The 18813-nt window shown below is 41.9% G+C and overlaps 1 protein-coding gene across 1 annotated transcript in view; it reads left to right on the top strand.

Annotated features, from left to right (window-relative positions):
* LOC124605635 (post-GPI attachment to proteins factor 3) overlaps positions 1–18813 on the top strand; it is a 112382-nt gene that overhangs the window by 62341 nt on the left and 31228 nt on the right. Inside the window, exon 6 of the mRNA XM_047137453.1 lies at positions 13501–13705. Within this exon, the coding sequence (XP_046993409.1) occupies positions 13501–13705 (205 nt within the window). The remainder of the gene's footprint in view (positions 1–13500; positions 13706–18813) is intronic.

Here is an 18813-nt window from a genome sequence, read left to right as displayed (position 1 = left end):
AACCATGGCAATCTCTTTTGTTGTTTTCATCTCTTCTACCCTGTTCCTTGCGTGTCTCTCTTCCCCCCCCCCCCCCCCCCCCCCCCCCAATTTAGTGTTTGTTGCCCTTCTGTCATTTCTGTGGTTTTTTCCTTTCTTCCAGCTTTGTTTTCGGTGTCTTGTTTGTTTTACTTCCACCCTTGTGGAATTATTTTAATCGAAACGAAGGCCCGATGACCTAGCAGTTTGCCGTTTGCCCCCCCCCCCCCCCCCTCTTTTAAACCAACCAACCAACCATCTGGGCTTCTGATGACTGTAAGCGTGTTACCTGGTTGGACAAGTCTCGTTTCAAATTGTATCAAGTGGATGGACGTATACTGATATGGAGACAACCTCATGATCTCATGGACCCTGCATATCAGCAGGGGACTGTTCAAGCTGGTAGAGGCTAAGTAATGGTGTGGAGCATGTGCAGTTGAAGTGATATGGGACTCCTAATACGTCTAGATGTGACTCTGACAGATGACACGTACATAAGTATCCTGTCTGATCATCTGTGTTCATTCAAGTCCATTGTGAATTCTAACGGACACAGGCAATTCCAGTAGGACAAATGTGACACCCCATACGTCCAGAGTTGCTTGGAGTGCCTCTAGGAACACTCTTCTGAGTTTAAACACCTCCGCTGGCTACCAGGCTCCCCAGATATGAAGATTATTGAGCGTGTCTGGAATGCCTTACAACGTGATATTCAGAAAAGATCTCCACCTCCTCGTACTCTTACGAATTTATGGACAGCCCTGCAGGATACATGTTGTCAGTTCCCTCCAGCACTACTTCACACATTAGTTGAGTCCATGCCACATCATGCTGTGGCACTTCTGTGTGTTCGCAAGGGCCCCAGACGATATTAGGCAGATGTACCAGTTTCTTTGGCTCTTCAGTGTATCTATGACTGGGTCACGCTCTGTGGCCACGAAGGTTTCTGCAGCATTACTGCCGCTTGTAGTCCTCCTGTATTTTACTTATGGCCATTGGGTGAAATAGGCCTTGGACCTTTAATTGTATATGTAAAAATTACAGCCTCAAGTTGAAACTGTTCATGAGTATATGTCTAGTTTATCTCAAACAATGAAAAATACATGATGGATTTTATGAAAAGGAAAGTAGCTACTCACCATATAGCGGAAATGCTGAGTCACAGATAGGCAAAACAAAAAGACTGTTCAAATAAAGCTTTCAGTCCTTTAGGCCTTCGTCAAAAATAGACGACAGACACACACTCGTGCAAACGCAACTCGCACACACATGACTGCAGTCTAAAGGGAGCCCTGCCTTTGAAGGGATAGGTGATGTTTGTTATCAGACTGGAGTAGGTGGTGGTGGGAGGATGTGTGGGACAGGTTGTGCATCTAGGTCTATTATAGGGGTATGAGCCATGAGGCAAGTGGTTGGGAGCAGGGATGTGTAGCGATGGATGAGTATATTGTGTAGGTTCGGTGGACGGCAGAATATCGCTGCGGGAAGGGAGGGAAGGATAGTGGGAAGGACATTTCTCATTTCAGGGCACAGTGAGAGGTAGTCAAAACCCAGGCGGAGAATGTAATTCAGTTGCTCCAATCCTTGGTAGTACCGAGTTAAAAGGGTACTGCTGCTCTGTGGCCAGACAGTGGGACTTCGGGAGGTGGTGGGAGACTGGAAAGATAAGGCATGGGAGATTTGTTTGTGCAAGGTTGGGAGGATAGTTACAGTCAATGAAGGCTTCAGCAAGACCCTCAGTATATTTCGAGAGGGACCACTTGTTACTGCAGATGCAACAACCACGTGTGGCTAGGCTGTATGGAAGTGACTTCTTGTTGTGGAACGTGTGGCAGCTGTTGAAGTGGAGGTATTACTGGTGGTTAGTAGGTTTGATGTGGATGGAGGTACTGATGTGGCCATCTTTGAGGTGCAGTTCGTCTAAGAAGGTAGCTTGTTGGTTTGAGTAGGACCAGGTGAAGGAAATGGGGGAGAAGTTGTTGAGATTCTGGAGGAATGTGCATAGGTTGTCCTCACCATCAATACAGATCCCAAAGATGTCATCAATGAATCTGATTCAGGTGTGGGATTAGGATTCTGGATGTGCAGGAAGAATTCCTCTAGATGATGGCCCATGAATAGGTTGGCATAGGGTGGTGCCATGTGGATGCCATTAGCTGTACCTCGGATTTGTTTGTAGGCAATGCCTTGAAAAGAGAAGTAATAGTGATTGAGGATGTAGTTGGTCATGATGACTAGGAAGGAGGTTGTTGGTTTGGAATCTGTTGGGTGTTGGGAAAGGTAGTGTTCAATAGTGGTAAGGCCATGGGCATTAGGGATGTTAGTGTAAAAGAAGCTGGCATCAATAGTGATGAGCAGGGCACTGTGTGGTAAAGGGACAGGAAGTGCGGAGAGTCGGTGGAGGAAATGGTTGGTGTGTTTTATATAGGAGGGTAGGTTCTGTGTAATAGGTTGAAGGCATTGGTCTACAAGAGCAGAAATTCTCTCAGTGGGGGCACACTAACTGGCCACAATGGGGCATCCTGGGTGGTTGGGTTTATGGACTTCAGGAAGCATGTAGAAGGTACGATTGTAGGGACTGGTAGAGGTGACCAGAGAGATGGACTCCAGGCAGAGGTTCTGGGATAGGCCTAAGGATTTGAGGAGTGACTGGAGGTCCTGCTGGATTTCTGGAATGGGGTCACTGTGGCAAGGTTTGTAGATGAATGTATCTGACAGCTGGTGGAGTCCCTCTGCCAGAAAATCCTTGCGGTTAAAAACAACAGTGCTGGAATCTTTGTCTGCAGGTAGGATTGTAAGATTGGGATCAGTTTTTAGATGGTGGACTTCGATTCTTTTTGTGTATGTAAGGCTAGTTTGCATGTTGAGGGACTTGGGGAATGACGGTGAGGCAAGGTTCAAGGTTAATAAATTCTGGAAAGTAGTAGGGGGTGGTTTGGGTGCAGTGGTGGTGGATCATGGGTGGATGAAGGAGTGAACTGAGTTAGGCAGGGTTCAACATTGGTCTTTGGTTAAGTCTGATTGCTAGGGTTGGTGATGGAAAGTATTTCCACAGTAGGGACCGGGAGAAGGAGAGAAGGTCTTTAACAAGTCCTGCATGATAGAATTTGGTAGTGGGCAAAAGGTGAGGCCTTCGGAAAGAACTGATATTTCTGTGGGGCTAAGGCTTCTGGAGGAAAAGGTTCATGACAGTGTTTCAGGTCTGTTTAGGTTCTGGATTGTGTGTGGTGGTGGGAGGGAGTTTTGGAGGGTGGCGTTAATGTAGTAGGTCTGTGAGACTGGTTTTGTCAGTTATGAGGGGATGTGGAGGAGGTTTGGATATTGTTGTAGTGGTGGTGGACAGTGGTAATCCAAGGCAGGAATAGGAAGTGAGCAGGGTGGAGAGCTTTTTGAAGTGGTGTTGTGCATGTTGCTCTAGTTCCTGGATGGCAAGAGTTTCAATGTGTGTTATGGGTTCGAGGAATTTGGGATTGCACAGCAGGAGAATTTTGCAGATAGAGTGAAGGTACTGCAAGGAGGTTTGGACTTCGTTGATATGGTTTTGTAGGACTATGTTGGTGAGGGCTAAGGATTGGCAAAATCTGAGCAGCTGAAGGCTATTATGGAAGGAGGGGTGGCATTCGGAAGTGGGTAATTTGATGGTAAGGCCATTTGGGGGGGGGGGGGGGGGGGGAATTCAATGAGCCAAGCAACAACACAGAAACAGTATGTGGGACTGGGATCTGGCTAGAGATAAGGAAACTTTTCTGTATTGATGCAGATGAAAGGAGCAAGAATTCATGTTGGTGGAAAAAATGCGAAAAATTGCAAAAATAATGTAGAATTATGAAGGAAAAAATTCACAAAAATACTCAAATAAGTGGGAAAAATTCTGAGAAATATGAAATGGATGCAAAAGGGGAAACAAGATGAAATCTGAGGGAGCCGATGATAGCAAAAGGCAAAAACTCATTAATCTTGGCATGAAGTCACAGTGAGAGCAAAGAAACAATATAAATAATAATAAAAATATAGATTCTTTTAATTGTGGGTAGTAGGTGGGTGGATAAGTATGAAGAAGAGGGATGGCAGATGTGACTTTCACCTCTGCTGTCAACATTGAATCTCCCCCACACGGCAACATCGATGTCACGGTTGAGCAGGTGACTACAACAATTGTTTATGCAGCAGAAAACGCGATTCCTCACTCTTTAGGTTGCCCCCCCGGCGTAAGGCAGTCCCTTGCTAGTCGCCGTAGGTCGCTGAAGCATTTAAGGAACGTCAGCCAGCTCTACAGAGCCATAAGTGGCGCCCTTCCCTGGAGCACCTAATAGCCTTTAAACGGCTCCGTGCAGCATTCACCAACTTGTCAAATGATGGAAGCAGGAGTGTTGGAGAGATACGTCTCGACAATTGGGTGCCATACGTCACCTTCCCAAGTCTGGGCAAAGATCAAATGTCTTTTTGGGTACCAGACCCCAAGAGGTGTTCCCGGTGTTACCATAAATGACATGTTATCTACTGACGCAAATGCGATTGCCGAGCACTTTGCTGAGCACTTTCCTCAAGCCTCTGCATTGGCAAATTACCCCCAGCCTTTTGTACTCTCAAACAGTGGCTGAAGGGAAAGTCCTCTCATTCACTACATGCTACAGTGAATCCTATAATGCCCCATTTACAGAGTAGGAGCTCCTCAGTGCCCTTGCACATTGCCCTGACACAGATCCTGGGCCTGATCTGGTGTGATGGTGACTTCCCATCGCAATGGCGGGAGAGGATCACCATTCTGGTGCTCAAACCCGGTAAACCTGCTTGATGTGGATAGCTATCGACCCATCAGCCTCACCAACGTTCTTTGAAGCTGCTGGAACATATGGTGTGCCAGTAGTTGGATTGAGTCCTGGAGTCACATGGCCTATTGACTCCATGTCAGGGCAGCTCCACCAGGATCGCTCTACCACCAATAATCTTGTGTCCCTCGAGTCTGCCATCTGAGCAGCCTTTTCCAGAAGCCAACACCTGGTTGCCATCTTTTTTGACTAACGTAAAGCATATGACACCACCTGGCGACATATCCTTGCCACATTGTATGAGTGGAGTCTCTGAGGCCCGCTCCCGATTTTTATGTAAAACTTCCTGTTGCTCTGTACTTTCCATGTCCAAGATGGTGCCTCCCATAGTTCCATCCATATCCAGGAGAATGGAGTCCCACAGGGCTCTGTACTGAGTGTCTCTCTATTTTTAGTGGTCATTAACAGTATAGCAGCAGCTGTCGGGCTGTCCGTCTCACCCTATCTGTATGCAGATGACTTTTGCATTTCATACTGTTCCACCAGTACTGGTGTTGCTGAGCGGCATCTACAGGGAGCCATCCACAAGGTGCAGTCATGGGCTCTAGCCCACGGCTTCCAGTTTTCAGCCGCAAAGTTATGTGTCGTGCACTTCTGTCGGCGTCGTACCATTCATTTGGACTCAGTACTTTACCTTAATGATTATCCACTCACTGCAGGGGAGACATATGGATTCTTAGGACTGGTTTTAGATGCTCAATTGGGGTGGCTTCCTCATCTTCGTCAGCTTAAGCGTGAATGTTGGCAGCACCTCAATGCCCTCCGTTGCCTGAGCAACACCAATTGGGGTGCAGATCACTCTACACTGCTGCACCTCTACAGAGCCCTTGTTCAATTACAAATTGACTATGGGATTGTGGTTTATGGTTCGGCAGCACCCTCAGTGTTGCATTTACTCGACCCTGTGCACCACTGTGGGGTTACACTAGCGACGGGAGCTTTTAGGACGAGTCCGGTGACCAGCATACTGGTGGAGGCTGGGGTCGCTCCATTATAGATCAGACGTGCACAACTAGTCGCCAGTTATGCTGCACACATTTGTAGTTCTCCTTAGCATCCGAATTACCGTCTCCTTTTCCAACCCGCGGTGGCCCATCTCCTGCATTGGTGGTCCAGGTCGGGACTAACGATTGCGGTTGGCATGCAGTCCCTTCCCTTTGAACTGGGGTCCTTCCCTTTACCACCTCTACTTGTGGTCCATTCACGTACGCCTCAGCTGCAACTTCATCTGGACCTTTTGCATGGCCCTAAGGACTCCATTAACCCTGCTGCTCCCCGCTGTCACTTCATCTCAGTTCTTGACTTGTTCCGGGGCTCTGACGTAGTTTACACCGATGGCTTGATGGCTGATGGTCACGTAGGCTTTGTGTATGTTCATGGAGGACATATTGAACAGCACTCCTTGCCAGATGGCTGCAGTGTTTTCACTGTAGAGCTGACTGCCATATCTTGTGCTCTTGAGCACATCCGCTCATACCCTGGTGCATCATTTCTCCTGAGTACTGACTCATTGACCAGCCTACAAGCTATTGACCAGTGCTACTCTCGCCATCCTCTGGTAGGGTCCATCCAGGAATTCATCTATGCCCTGGAATGGTCCAGTCGTTCAGTGGTGTTTGTGTGGACCGCAGGACACATCGGAATCCTAGGCAACAAACTTGCCAACAGGCTGGCCAGCCGGCCGAAGTGGCCGTGCGGTTAAAGGCGCTGCAGTCTGGAACCGCAAGACCGCTACGGTCGCAGGTTCGCATCCTGCCTCGGGCATGGATGTTTGTGATGTCCTTAGGTTAGTTAGGTTTAACTAGTTCTAAGTTCTAGGGGACTAATGACCTCAGCAGTTGAGTCCCATAGTGCTCAGAGCCATTTGAACCATTTGAACAGGCTGGCCAAACAGGCAATGTGTAAACCGCTTCTGGAGAGGGGCGTCTCCGAAGCTGGCCTGTGTTCTGTCTTACGCCACAGGGTTTTCAGGCTTTGGGGGACGGAATGGCACAACAAACTGCGTGTTAGTAAGGAGACTACAAATGTGTGGAAGTCTTCCATGTGGTCCTCTCTCAGGGAATCAGTTAATCAGTTGTCCTCTGCTGGCTCCGCATTGGCCATACAAGGCTAAAACATGGTTACCTACTCCATCACGAGGACCCGCCTCTGTGTTGCTGTGGCTTCCAAATGACAGTCGTCCACCTCTTGCTGGACTGCCCACATTTAACCGCTCTTTGGCAGACTTTTAACTCTCCCAGCTCCCTACCTATGGTGTTGGACGACGATGCCTCAGCAGCAGCGTTATTTTTACATTTTATCTATGAGAGTGGGTTGTATACTTCTATGTAGGTTTTAGCGCATGTGCTTTGTCCCTCTTGTGTCCTCCACCCTAGTGCTTTTAGGGTGGAAGTTTTAAGGTGTTGCAGAGTGGCTGGCTTTTTCTTTTTATTCTCGTGGTCGGCCAGTCACTGTAATCTGCTTTCTTGTTATACTCTCTTCTGTTTCTAGCGTCTCTCTGTTGTTTTCTTGTCCTCTTTTATTCCATTTAGTGTTCATTGCCTTTCCTTCATTCTTGTGGTTTTTCCTTTCTTTCCGTTTTGTGTTATATGTCTCGTCTGTTTTATTCTCACACTTGCGGCATTGTTTTATTAGGAACAAGGGACCGATGACCTCGTAGTTTGGTCCTCCTCCTCTCCCCCCCTCCCCCCCCTTCTTTTAAACCAACCAACCCTGGTTTTATTCAAGATATCTAATTCCCTAGGTGGCTAATAAGTACTTTAATAAGGTTACTGTCACTAGATCTACAAACTTACTTTGATTCAAGTGCCACTCAAAATATTTTCTAAATCCTTCTTATCTTTTATTATAAGGACATGGATTTAGTAATTCTAGAGTTGACTGCCATTGCGCTCCTTCGGCCAATATTTATTTTAAATTGCTGTGAGGAATCTGCCAAGTTTGTAAAGTCCTGTTTATGAAGGACGGCCCACTTGGTGGCTTCAGCCTCTAAATGCCCTCTCACAGGCTGGATTGTCCTTTTATCTTCTCATGTGGAAGATAGAGCTCCCTCACAGGTTCCCAAAAATATAATTGGATGTAGCTCCCCTTTTAGGTTAAGTCTCGGGAAATGACTTGCCATATGACTGTTTGCTAAGCTAAACTCGTCCTACCACTCACTCAGTGGATGTGGTTTATTTTCATTAGTATGGGGGAAACACTAAGAACTGTTTGCTTGCATACCTCTTGTAAAAAGTCCTCCGCCTTTTCTTGTTTGCTTGCACACCTCTTGTAAACAGTCCTCTACCTTTTCTCAACATTCTTACAATGTAGCTTTTTGTAACCTATTACCTTCCTGACAGTATGAACACATTTTGCTTATAGTGGTCTGCAAAATGCTGAGTGCGTTGCAGTTTTCCTGTACCTTTGGATTTTAAATTTACTAATTTTTTGTATGCCTCTTCAATACAATTAATTATTGCTAAAAATTCCACATTTTGTTTCACCGATCACCCTTCTATGTATGATGGTACTTCCTTGATGAACTCCAAAAACTTAATGAGCTAAAACCAGTTTGGTCAAAAATCTCTTTTCTTATTATAGTATTTTTGTCAATGTCATCTTGATTTGTATTTTTAAGTTCCCTATCTGTCTACTTAACATCAATATACCATTTTTCATTTGAGCATTTTCCTCCATTGATTTGCGAATATGCATTTCTAATTGTGAATGTGTATTTGCAACCTTTATACTTAAGACTGTTACTCTGTTAATTCTGTTCTGATTTTGTATTCTCATCCTGTGTACTTCAAATGTTTATGTAGGTTAATTAACTATGAACTCTAATTGTCTCATTCTTCACATCACTATTTGGACTCACCAAGGTATGTTCTCTTCATCAAAACTTTGCTTGGACACAATAGATAATTATAGTTTGAATTCTCTTTAATAAAATATAAGATTTACACAGTATCTTGCAAGACACAAACGTTTCACCTTGTAGCTTTTACACAACACTGTACAACTCTTTCATTATCAAAATTAATCAAACTCACGGGAAAAATTAATTATAGATTGTTGGCTGGAATTTGGTGCAACATCGCCACACCCAGACAGCAGATGCACCCAGCTGCCACAACCAGGTTGCAATGTCTAATTACCCATTGCTTTCCAGTTATCAGCAGCATATGTTACCAGGTGGTTGGCCCATGGAGCAGCGGCATTTGGCATTGCTTGTCCTTGTATCTTCCCAAATACATTGGCAGTTGCAGGGTACTCTTCTGCATCTGCTACCAGTCAACTTTGTTGAGTTCTTTTAGTGGATTCTCCAATCTCTCTTAGTCTCTCTGGTGTCCTGTGTATGTCTCACCATGTGTCGGCATTACACTTTTGGATCAAAGAAGTGACTTTCAGTTACCCATTTGGCACTATAGTCTACTTACATCCCACACTGCGATGTCCAGCTTTATGTGTGTGACAGAGAGACATCTGGTAACATACTCCCTCTTTTTCATTAATTTCCACTGAGCAGTTAATTTTATGTCACTTTATCTAGCTCGTCCTTAAGTTTTGCAGAGCAATATATTCTGTGAGCTCCATTGTTTTTTGTCAGTGCCTCAAACTCTTGCACTTTGTTGCAATTGGCCACTAAAATTAATTGTCCCTTATGTGGCATGGCCCCCCCATGAACCATAGACCTTGCCGTTGGTGGGGAGGCTTGCGTGCCTCAACGACACAGATAGCCGTACCGTAGGTGGAACCACAACGGAGAGGTATCTGTTGAGAGGCCAGACAAACGTGTGGTTCCTGAAGAGGGGCAGCAGCCTTTTCAGTAGTTGCAGGGGCAACAGTCTGGATGACTGACTGATCTGGCCCTGTAACACTAACCAAAATGACCTTGCTGTTTTGGTACTGCGAATGGCTGAAAGCAAGGGGAAACTACAGCCATAATTTTTCCCGAGGGTATGCAGCTTTACTGTGTGATTATATGATGATGGCGTCCTCTTGGGTAAAATATACCGGAGATAAAATAGTCTCCCATTTGGATCTCCGGGCGGGGACTACTCAAGAGGGCGTCGTTATCAAGAGAAAGAAAACTGGCGTTCTACGGATCGGAGCGTGGAATGTCAGATCCCTTAATCGGGCAGGTAGGTTAGAAAATTTAAAAAGGGAAATGGATAGGTTAAAGTTAGATATAGTGGGAATTAGTGAAGTTCGGTGGCAGGAGGAACAAGACTTTTGGTCAGGTGAATACAGGGTTATAAATACAAAATCAAATAGGGGTAGTACAGAAGTGGGTTTAATAATGAATAAAAAAATAGGAGTGCGGGTAAGCTACTACAAACAGCATAGTGAACGCATTATTGTGGCCAAGATAGACACGAAGCCCATGCCTACTACAGTAGTACAAGTTTATATGCCAACTAGCTCTGCAGATGATGAAGAAATTGATGAAATGTATGATGAGATAAAAGAAATTATTCAGGAAGTGAAGGGAGACGAAAATTTAATAGTCATGGGTGACTGGAATTCGACAGTAGGAAAAGGAAGAGAAGGAAACGTAGTAGGTGAATATGGATTGGGGCTAAGAAATGAAAGAGGAATCCGCCTGGTAGAATTTTGCACAGAGTATAACTTAATCATAGCTAACACTTGGTTTAAGAATCATGAAAGAAGGTTGTATACATGGAAGAACCCTGGTGATTCTAAAAGGTTTCAGATAGATTATATAATGGTAAGACAGAGATTTAGGAACCAGATTTTAAATTGTAAGACATTTCCAGGGGCAGATGTGGACTCTGACCACAATCTATTGGTTATGAACTGTAGATTAAAACTGAAGAAACTGCAAAAAGGTGGGAATTTAAGGAGATGGGGCCTGGATAAACTGAAAGAACCAGAGGTTGTGCAGAGTTTCAGGGAGAGCGTAAGGGAACAATTGACAGGAATGGGGGAAAGAAATACAGTAGAAGAAGAATGGGTAGCTTTGAGGAATGAAATAGTGAAGGCAGCAGAGGATCAAGTAGGTAAAAAGACGAGGCCTAGTAGAAATCCTTGGGTAACAGAAGAGATATTGAATTTACTTCATGAAAGGAGAAAATACAAAAATGCAGTAAGTGAAGCAGGCAAAAAGGAATACAAACGTCTAAAAATGAGATCGACAGGAAGTGCAAAATGGCTAAGCAGGGATGGCTAGAGGACAAATGTAAGGATGTAGAGGCTTATCTCAAGAGGGGTAAGATAGATACTGCCTACAGGAAAAGAGAACCACTTGCATGAATATCAAGAGCTCAGATGGAAACCCAGTTCTAAGCAAAGAAGGGAAAGCAGAAAGGTGGGAGTAGTATATAGAGGGTCTATACAGGGTGATGTTCTTGAAGACAATATTATGGAAATGGAAGAGGAGGTAGATGAAGATGAAATGGGAGATATGATACTGCGTGAAGAGTTTGACAGAGCACTGAAAGACCTAAGTTGTAACAAGGCCCCGGGAGTAGACAACATTCCATTAGAACTACTGACAGCCTTGGGGGAGCCAGGCCTAACAAAACTCTACCATCTGGTGAGTAAGATGTATGAGACAGGCGAAATTCCCTCAGACTTCAAGAAGAATGTAGTAATTCCAATCCAAAAGAAAGCAGGTGTTGACAGATGTGAAAATTACTGCACTATCAGTTTAATAAGTCACAGCTGCAAATTACTAACACGAATTCTTTGCAGACGAATGGAAAAACTAGTAGAAGCTGGCCTCGGGGAAGATCAGTTTGGATTCCATAGAAATGTTGGAACACGTGAGGCAATACTGACCCTACAACTTATCTTAGAAAATAGATTAAGGAAAGGCGAACCTACATTTCTAGCATTTGTAGACTTAGAGAAAGCATTTGATAATGTTGACTGGAATACTCTCTTTCAAATTCTGAAGGTGGCAGGAGTAAAATACAGGGAGCGGAAGGCTATTTTCAATTTGTACAGAAACCAGATGGCAGTTATAAGAGTCGAGGGGCATGAAAGGGAAGCAGTGGTTGGGAAGGGAGTGAGACAGGGTTGTAGCCTCTCCCCGATGCTATTCAAACTTTGAGGTTTGCCGATGACATTGTAATTCTGTCAGAGACAGCAAAGGACTTGGAAGAGCAGTTGAACGGAATGGACATTGTCTTGAAAGGAGGATATAAGATGAACATCAACAAAAGCAAAACAGGATAATGGAATGTAGTCGAATTAAGTCGGGTGATGCTGAGGGAATTAGATTTGGAAATGAGACACTTAAAGTAGTAAAGGAGTTTTGGTATTTGGGGAGCAAAGTAACTGATCATGGTCGAAGTAGAGAGGATATAAAATGTAGACTGGCAATGGCAAGGAAAGTGTTTCTGAAGAAGAGAAATTTGTTAACATTGAGTATAGATTTAAGTGTCAGGAAGTCGTTTCTGAAAGTATTTGTATGGAGTGTAGCCATGTATGGAAGTGAAGCATGGACGATAAATAGTTTGGACAAGAAGAGAATAGAAGCTTTCGAAATGTGGTGCTACAGAAGAACGCTGAAGATTATATGGGTAGATCACATAACTAATGAGGAGGTACTGAATAGAATTGGGGAGAAGAGGAGTTTGTGGCACAAATTGACTAGAAGAAGGGATCGGTTGGTAGGGCATGTTCTGAGGCATCAAGGGATCACCAATTTAGTATTGGAGGGCAGCGTGGAGGGTAAAAATCGTAGACGGAGACCAAGAGATGAATACACTAAGCAGATTCAGAAGGATGTAGGCTGCAGTAGGTACTGGGAGATGATGAAACTTGCACAGGATAGAGTAGCATGGAGAGCTGCATCAAGCCAGTCTCAGGACTGAAGACCACAACAACATGTGGCATGGGGACATTTAATTTCAACTCTCACTAATACTGGATATCATTATCTGGAGTTGATGGAGACCTGCTTGTGTGCATCCCATAAACATTCAAATACTTGTTGATATTGTGGTTATTCCTTACTGCCATGTTTACCTTTTCAGTGGTTCCATTAAATTCGACTTACTCATTGCCTTATCGTAGAAATTGCGGAATATAACTTTCAAATGTGTGTTCAGCTCTTTTACTTTCTTTGTTTTGTAGTCTTCTTAACCTCCTTGATCTTTTCGAGTAATTTTCTAAATTCAAATGTAAAAAATATTGTTTTTATAGCAACTTCTATCAATATATTGCTTTGTGGTTTTCTCAGCAACTTTTTTGAGAAATCCTAGTCTTATGTTTTCCATCACTTCTCTTTTTTGTTAAGTATGTTTCTTTTTTTCTGCAGCTGCCATGCCTCCCTCTCCACTCCCAACCCCCTTCCCTCCTTCCCCAGCCCACCCCACCCCCAACCCCCTTCCACCTGTCAACCCTTCTTTCTGCTTTCATTTTCTTCCTACATTTTCTCAACTATTACTATCTCTAAAAACTTTGTTTTCTTCTGCATAGACAAAAGATTATTTGTGACCAACAGATGTTTGAATTTCAGACATGCAAGTTTGTTGTCTCTATGATGGTCTTCTCATTTGTAGTACAGAATGTGAATTCTACCCATTGGAATAATTTGTCAGGAAGCATATTTACAAACTATAGATGTTCTTTTTGATTTTCATTCTGAATTACTGTACATACTTGGCCATTTATATCAGGTTGTTGGACTTTGTTTCAGGTATCGTGAATGGACTGGGATGGTTGTTATGGTGTACGTGGTGTCGAAAGATGCAGCCCTATGTTTGGCGCTGTGCTCTGTTTGTAGTGTTGGCTGGTCTCTCATTACTACTTGAGATTGCAGACTTCCCACCTTTGTTATGGACGTTAGATGCCCATGCACTCTGGCACCTCGCCACAGTGCCACTTCCAATATTGTTCTACAGGTAAAACATGTGGAATTTGAGTCTCATAATGGTTCACGCATTGATACAATTTTGAAACTGTGCATGATATTTAACTGAAAAACTCGCAAAATATCAACTTAAGTGCACGCATGAAATACAGGTGCAGAAAAACTGGTATGCTTTATAGTGTGGCGTCTATTTTATTAGTTCTCAGTAATTCTACAACTTTTCCAGTGTCAGGGGGAGGGAGGTAGAGCAGTAGGAAAAACCTGTTTATTGTTCCTTACTAATAACAAAACTTAAGTGGGTTATTAAAACAATATTTTGTTTTTACACTGTGAAGTATAACATTAAAGATCCGCTTGTGCCCAAAATTTCATATACTGAGAACATTAAACCTGTTCCTGATTATTGTAAGCATTTTACTAGATCTGAAAGTGGGCAATTAAAATGAGTAGAACAGTTTGTCAATATGACAGTATTGTAACATTATTGTTGTGTGCCAACCTCCTTTCTTCACCTTTCTGTACTTGTTTGCTTCCTTTCACACTACTTTTTATCTGTTAATTCTAAGACTATGACGGCAATTGTTAACATTCATGCTATCTGTTGCTTACAGCTGCCAGCTTCCAATTTGAGGACATTAACCTAGAATAGTTTCTGTTGCAGTATGTCTTGTATTTGTGTTAGTGGACATTATACTCTTCTTTCCTGTACATATTCCTTTATGTTCCTTAATTAATTGGAGAATAACTATAGTATAATGTAGTCATAAACATTACAATCATTTACTCCATTGCTGCAACAAAAAGAACTATCACAAGGAGTAAGTGATCAGTATTGTCATACAGGAGAGATTTATATACTCCATCTGAACAGGCCTCAGAAAGCCCAATGGTGCTGCCTGACCACCGTGTCACATTCAGCCGATAGGCGTCATTGGATACAGATATGAAGGTGCATGTGGTCAGCACACCACCCTCCCAGCCATTGTCACTTCTCATGACTGCAGCTGCCACTTCTCACTCAAGCAGCTCCTCATTTGGCTTCACAAGTGCTGATTGCTGCCCGGCTGCCAACAGTGTTCAGCAAACCTGAATGGTCACTCGTCTGAGTTAGCTGAGCCCGACAGTGCTTAACTTCAGTGATCTGATGGGAATTGGGGACCACTGTGGCAAGGGCGTTGACATTGCAGAGATGGAGTGTATAAAATATAGATGTTTCCCTTACTTTGATAATTTTCTGATGTATGTAACAATCTGCGGTAAGTGTGCATGGTTGAGCTCCATGTTCTTTTTCTTATCTAGTATATACTGAGGTATGCAACAGTAACTGTATTAAGGTCTGCTCTTGTATATTTTGAGCACAAGCTTTTTTTATATTTATTACTACAGTGTCAGTTGCAAATGTTCACAGTTAATTACCAGTTTCTTTCATAAACAATGACATCTTCAGTTCTAAAAATAAAACGTAAATAACTTTTTCTTCAGATAACACAGACAGAAAATATATTCAAAATTAAAAACATTAAAAGCTGTACCTGATTACTGAAATTACGCAGATTGAGATTATTTACAACATAAAATAGTTCCTGATTAATCATGATTAGTGAAAAGTCACAATTCTTAAGGGAAAAAAAGAAAAGAAAGATAAAGTTGTACAATAAAGGTAACTACTTGTGAGAATATTCTGTGGCATCTAGCATTATATTGAACTACACGTCCTAAATGATGATAAGAGGGAGGATAGTGGCAGGGAGACAAAAAATACTGCTATTGAGCATTATTAAAATATGACAAAGAACTGTGTGAAAGATACAATATGACATTGAGAAGCATGTTAGCTAATGCACTTAATGTTAATACATGGCATGTCTTGTTAAAATTTATAATTGAATTAAAATATTGAAGTAAGATATTTGGATAGTTTTCACCCAAGAGCGTGTCTGAAGTGTGTTGCATTCGTGCACTTTAGATTTCCAGTCTGTCTGTGGCCATGCTGCCACTCAGCCACACTGCCAGCAAGTACTGCAAGTTGCTAAGGACTTGTTCTGCCGAGTGGGGTTGCTGCTGACTGGAATGCCCAAATATGTCATCAAAATTCTTTAGGTCAGACTAGAAAGTAGGTATTTTATCTGGTTCTTTCAGGTGATGCCCTTATATTCAGAGTTCTTAGGTGCCATGATGTATAATCCATAATGAGATCTGTATAAGTGGGCTTCTTGTAAATGCTAAATCTATGTCTCCTGTCCTTTTTAGTGACATTTCACCAGGGAAATTGAGTACCCCTTTACATTCATGTTCAACAATTAAGTTTTGCTTGGTGAAAAGCACTAAGCTCCACGGGAATCTCATTGATTTCCTTTACATTCCCATTTAATAATATGGAATCATAAACAAATCAGTAGTAGTATATAATTTTGTTAGCTAACTGTCGGTTTTCATAAAAAATTTCTGCTCTACGTGGTTAATGAATATTTCAGCCACGATACCAGCAAGGGTTATAGAACGAACTCCATTGTTTGTCTTACAGATACTTTTTTATGTAGTAGTAGATTGTGTTTAGTGAAATAGAGTGTTTCACTGATTGCCACACATGTGTACTAATTTACTATGTCAAGTGATGCAAACAACATGTATGCAGGTATTGCAGTATGTTTGACACTATCAGCAAAGTCATAGATATTCTTAATACTAAACTCTTGATTAAATGTATATCAAGCTTTTAACTTTCTGGACAGACATCTGTTAATAGGTGCATCAGGACTCCACTCATTGTTGGAGTTTAGCCTCATGAATTGTTTGTGCAGTTTAACCTGTCCTCTGGTGACTGGTGTTAATCGGTTCATAACAAAAATCATTCCTTTTTATTATTGTTAAATAGTAAGTTAGAATTCTGAATTTTACATTTCAAATCAATATGGCATTTTGTTGTAGGACTCTTATTTTATTTCTCTAATTTCATTTCCAGTTTTAGATATGTATTCATTTTCATTCATAATGACCACAGTGTTCCCTTTATTGGTCTTTATAACTAATGCTTTATGCTTTTCTAATTTCTTATTTGAACATAGTATTGTTTTATTAGCAATATTTTTATTTTTTCAAACAATTTGTAATTGTTCTTGAAGTTTTAGTAATTAGCATTGGCTTACAATTGTCTTATTTGGGTTTAGCTAACTAAATTATATATTATTACTTGCTTGTTCATGGTCTCATATTATTTTGCAAAGCGAATGTAAATGAAATCAATGAGATTACTGTGAAGCTTAGTGCCATTTACCTTAAGCTAAAATTTACTGTTGAACATGAGTGTAAAGGGGGTAATCATTTTCCCTGATGCAACTGTTGCTAAAGAAGATGGCTGACATAGATTCAGCATTTATAGAAAACCCATTTGCACAGATCTCATTATAGATTCTACATCATGGCATCTCACTATAGATCAAATGGCAGGTTCTCATTCCTTAATTGAGGAGCATTTTTTCAAAACCTGATATATGCAAAAAATTTGAAAATTGAGTTAGGTGTGGTAATAGCATAATGTTGTCCTTTCTCATCAACCTCTGAACAAAGTTTTAGCAAAATTTGACTTCTGCCATGTATACTCCAAATCACAAAGTTTTAGCAAAACCCGATATACGCATTCTTACAATTATAGCAAAAGTCGACAAATTCAATATAATTACTCTCTCATGTCTCAGCTTTCTTTCCACAGCAAGCAGTCAACAATAATGGAGTACACTGATTGCTGTAAGCAGTGTTACTCATTGTTGTAACAATATTTACTGGCAGGAATAATGTTGCAGCCAGATTTCATTGTCATCGGAACACCTGCAACTTGCTTTTAGACAGGTATTCACTTTATGCTCATGTTTATGTCTACAAAGAATTATTCAACAGAAGCAGGATGGACGATGATTCTTGTGATTCTGAATGTTCTGATGAGAGAGCTTACATTAACTTAGATATGCAAAGCAAAAAGTTTAAAAATCATTAAATGCAATCCTGAACTTGAGGTTTTGCCTTCAAAAGCTACAGAAATGAGAGTGGAAAGCTGCTGACTGTGCTATGATGGTATTTTCTGCTTTCATCATTGCAAGACCTTATTAAATAAAATGGATCAAGGTGAGTTTCTGTTAAAATTTCTTAATATTTCTTCACTTCAGTGCACAGTAGTGGACACTCATAATGCAAAAAGGAAGAAAACAGTGACAAGTATACCATTAGAAAAAGGAATGGTGAAGGAGTGCCTCTTTGTGCTGCCACTTTCCAAGGTGTATCTGGTATGTCAAAGGGCAGGTTATCCTATCTAGCAAGCAGATTCCATGAAGGAGGAAGGTTGCCAAAGGAAAGGATAGGACGCGACAGAACAGGAAAGGATCATAAGGAGGTAACTATTGTCATTAAGAATGATACAAAAAATGTATAAATGCAGAGGGGGCCACCATCGAAGGGGGAAATCTACGAGAGGTTATTTGCCTTCAGATCTCTTGTCAATAAAATGTTCAGGAGATTCTGTGAAAAAAGAAAAAAATATTTTGGACTGAATCAATGCTCCTTATCAAAAGACAAGCATACAGCCATTTCAATCTATTATTCAGGACTCCTCACACTGGTACCTACTCCACTTGTAAGGTTGAAATGAAGAAGAAGAAGAAGAAGAAGAAGAAGAAGAAGAATGAACTAGACACAGGTTACATAAAATTTGTGCAAAGTGGTTTTGTGATATAAAGAAGGAAGATAATCATACTGTCATTAAGATTTGCTTTGACATGCAACAAAACCATCAGTGAGGTTTTCTATGCTAGACAAGTATGGTTATACAATCTGTGCATCATGATCCATACTATAAATGGATAGATAAAAAATCTATTCAACAAACTGTGGGAAGGGAAAAAACACACACACACACACACACACACACACACACACACACACACAAAATGATTTAACCTTGATTTAACTTTTACAAGCTTTTAGAGCTAGTGGCTCCTTCTTCTGGCAGAAGAGTTGAAGGGGAAGGAAGAGGTGTGAAGGAAAAGGACTGGAGAGGTTTAGGGAAAGGGATACAGTTCAGAAAAGTCACCCAGAACTCTGGATCAGGGGAGACTTACCGGACGGGATGAAGAGGAAAGATCGATTGCT

The sequence above is a fragment of the Schistocerca americana genome, chromosome 3 (assembly GCF_021461395.2).
Source record: "Schistocerca americana isolate TAMUIC-IGC-003095 chromosome 3, iqSchAmer2.1, whole genome shotgun sequence".
In the NCBI taxonomy this organism is placed as follows: Eukaryota; Metazoa; Arthropoda; class Insecta; order Orthoptera; family Acrididae; genus Schistocerca; species Schistocerca americana.
The sequence above is the reverse complement of the archived record's forward strand: the minus strand, read 5'-3'. Positions and strand labels throughout refer to the sequence as shown.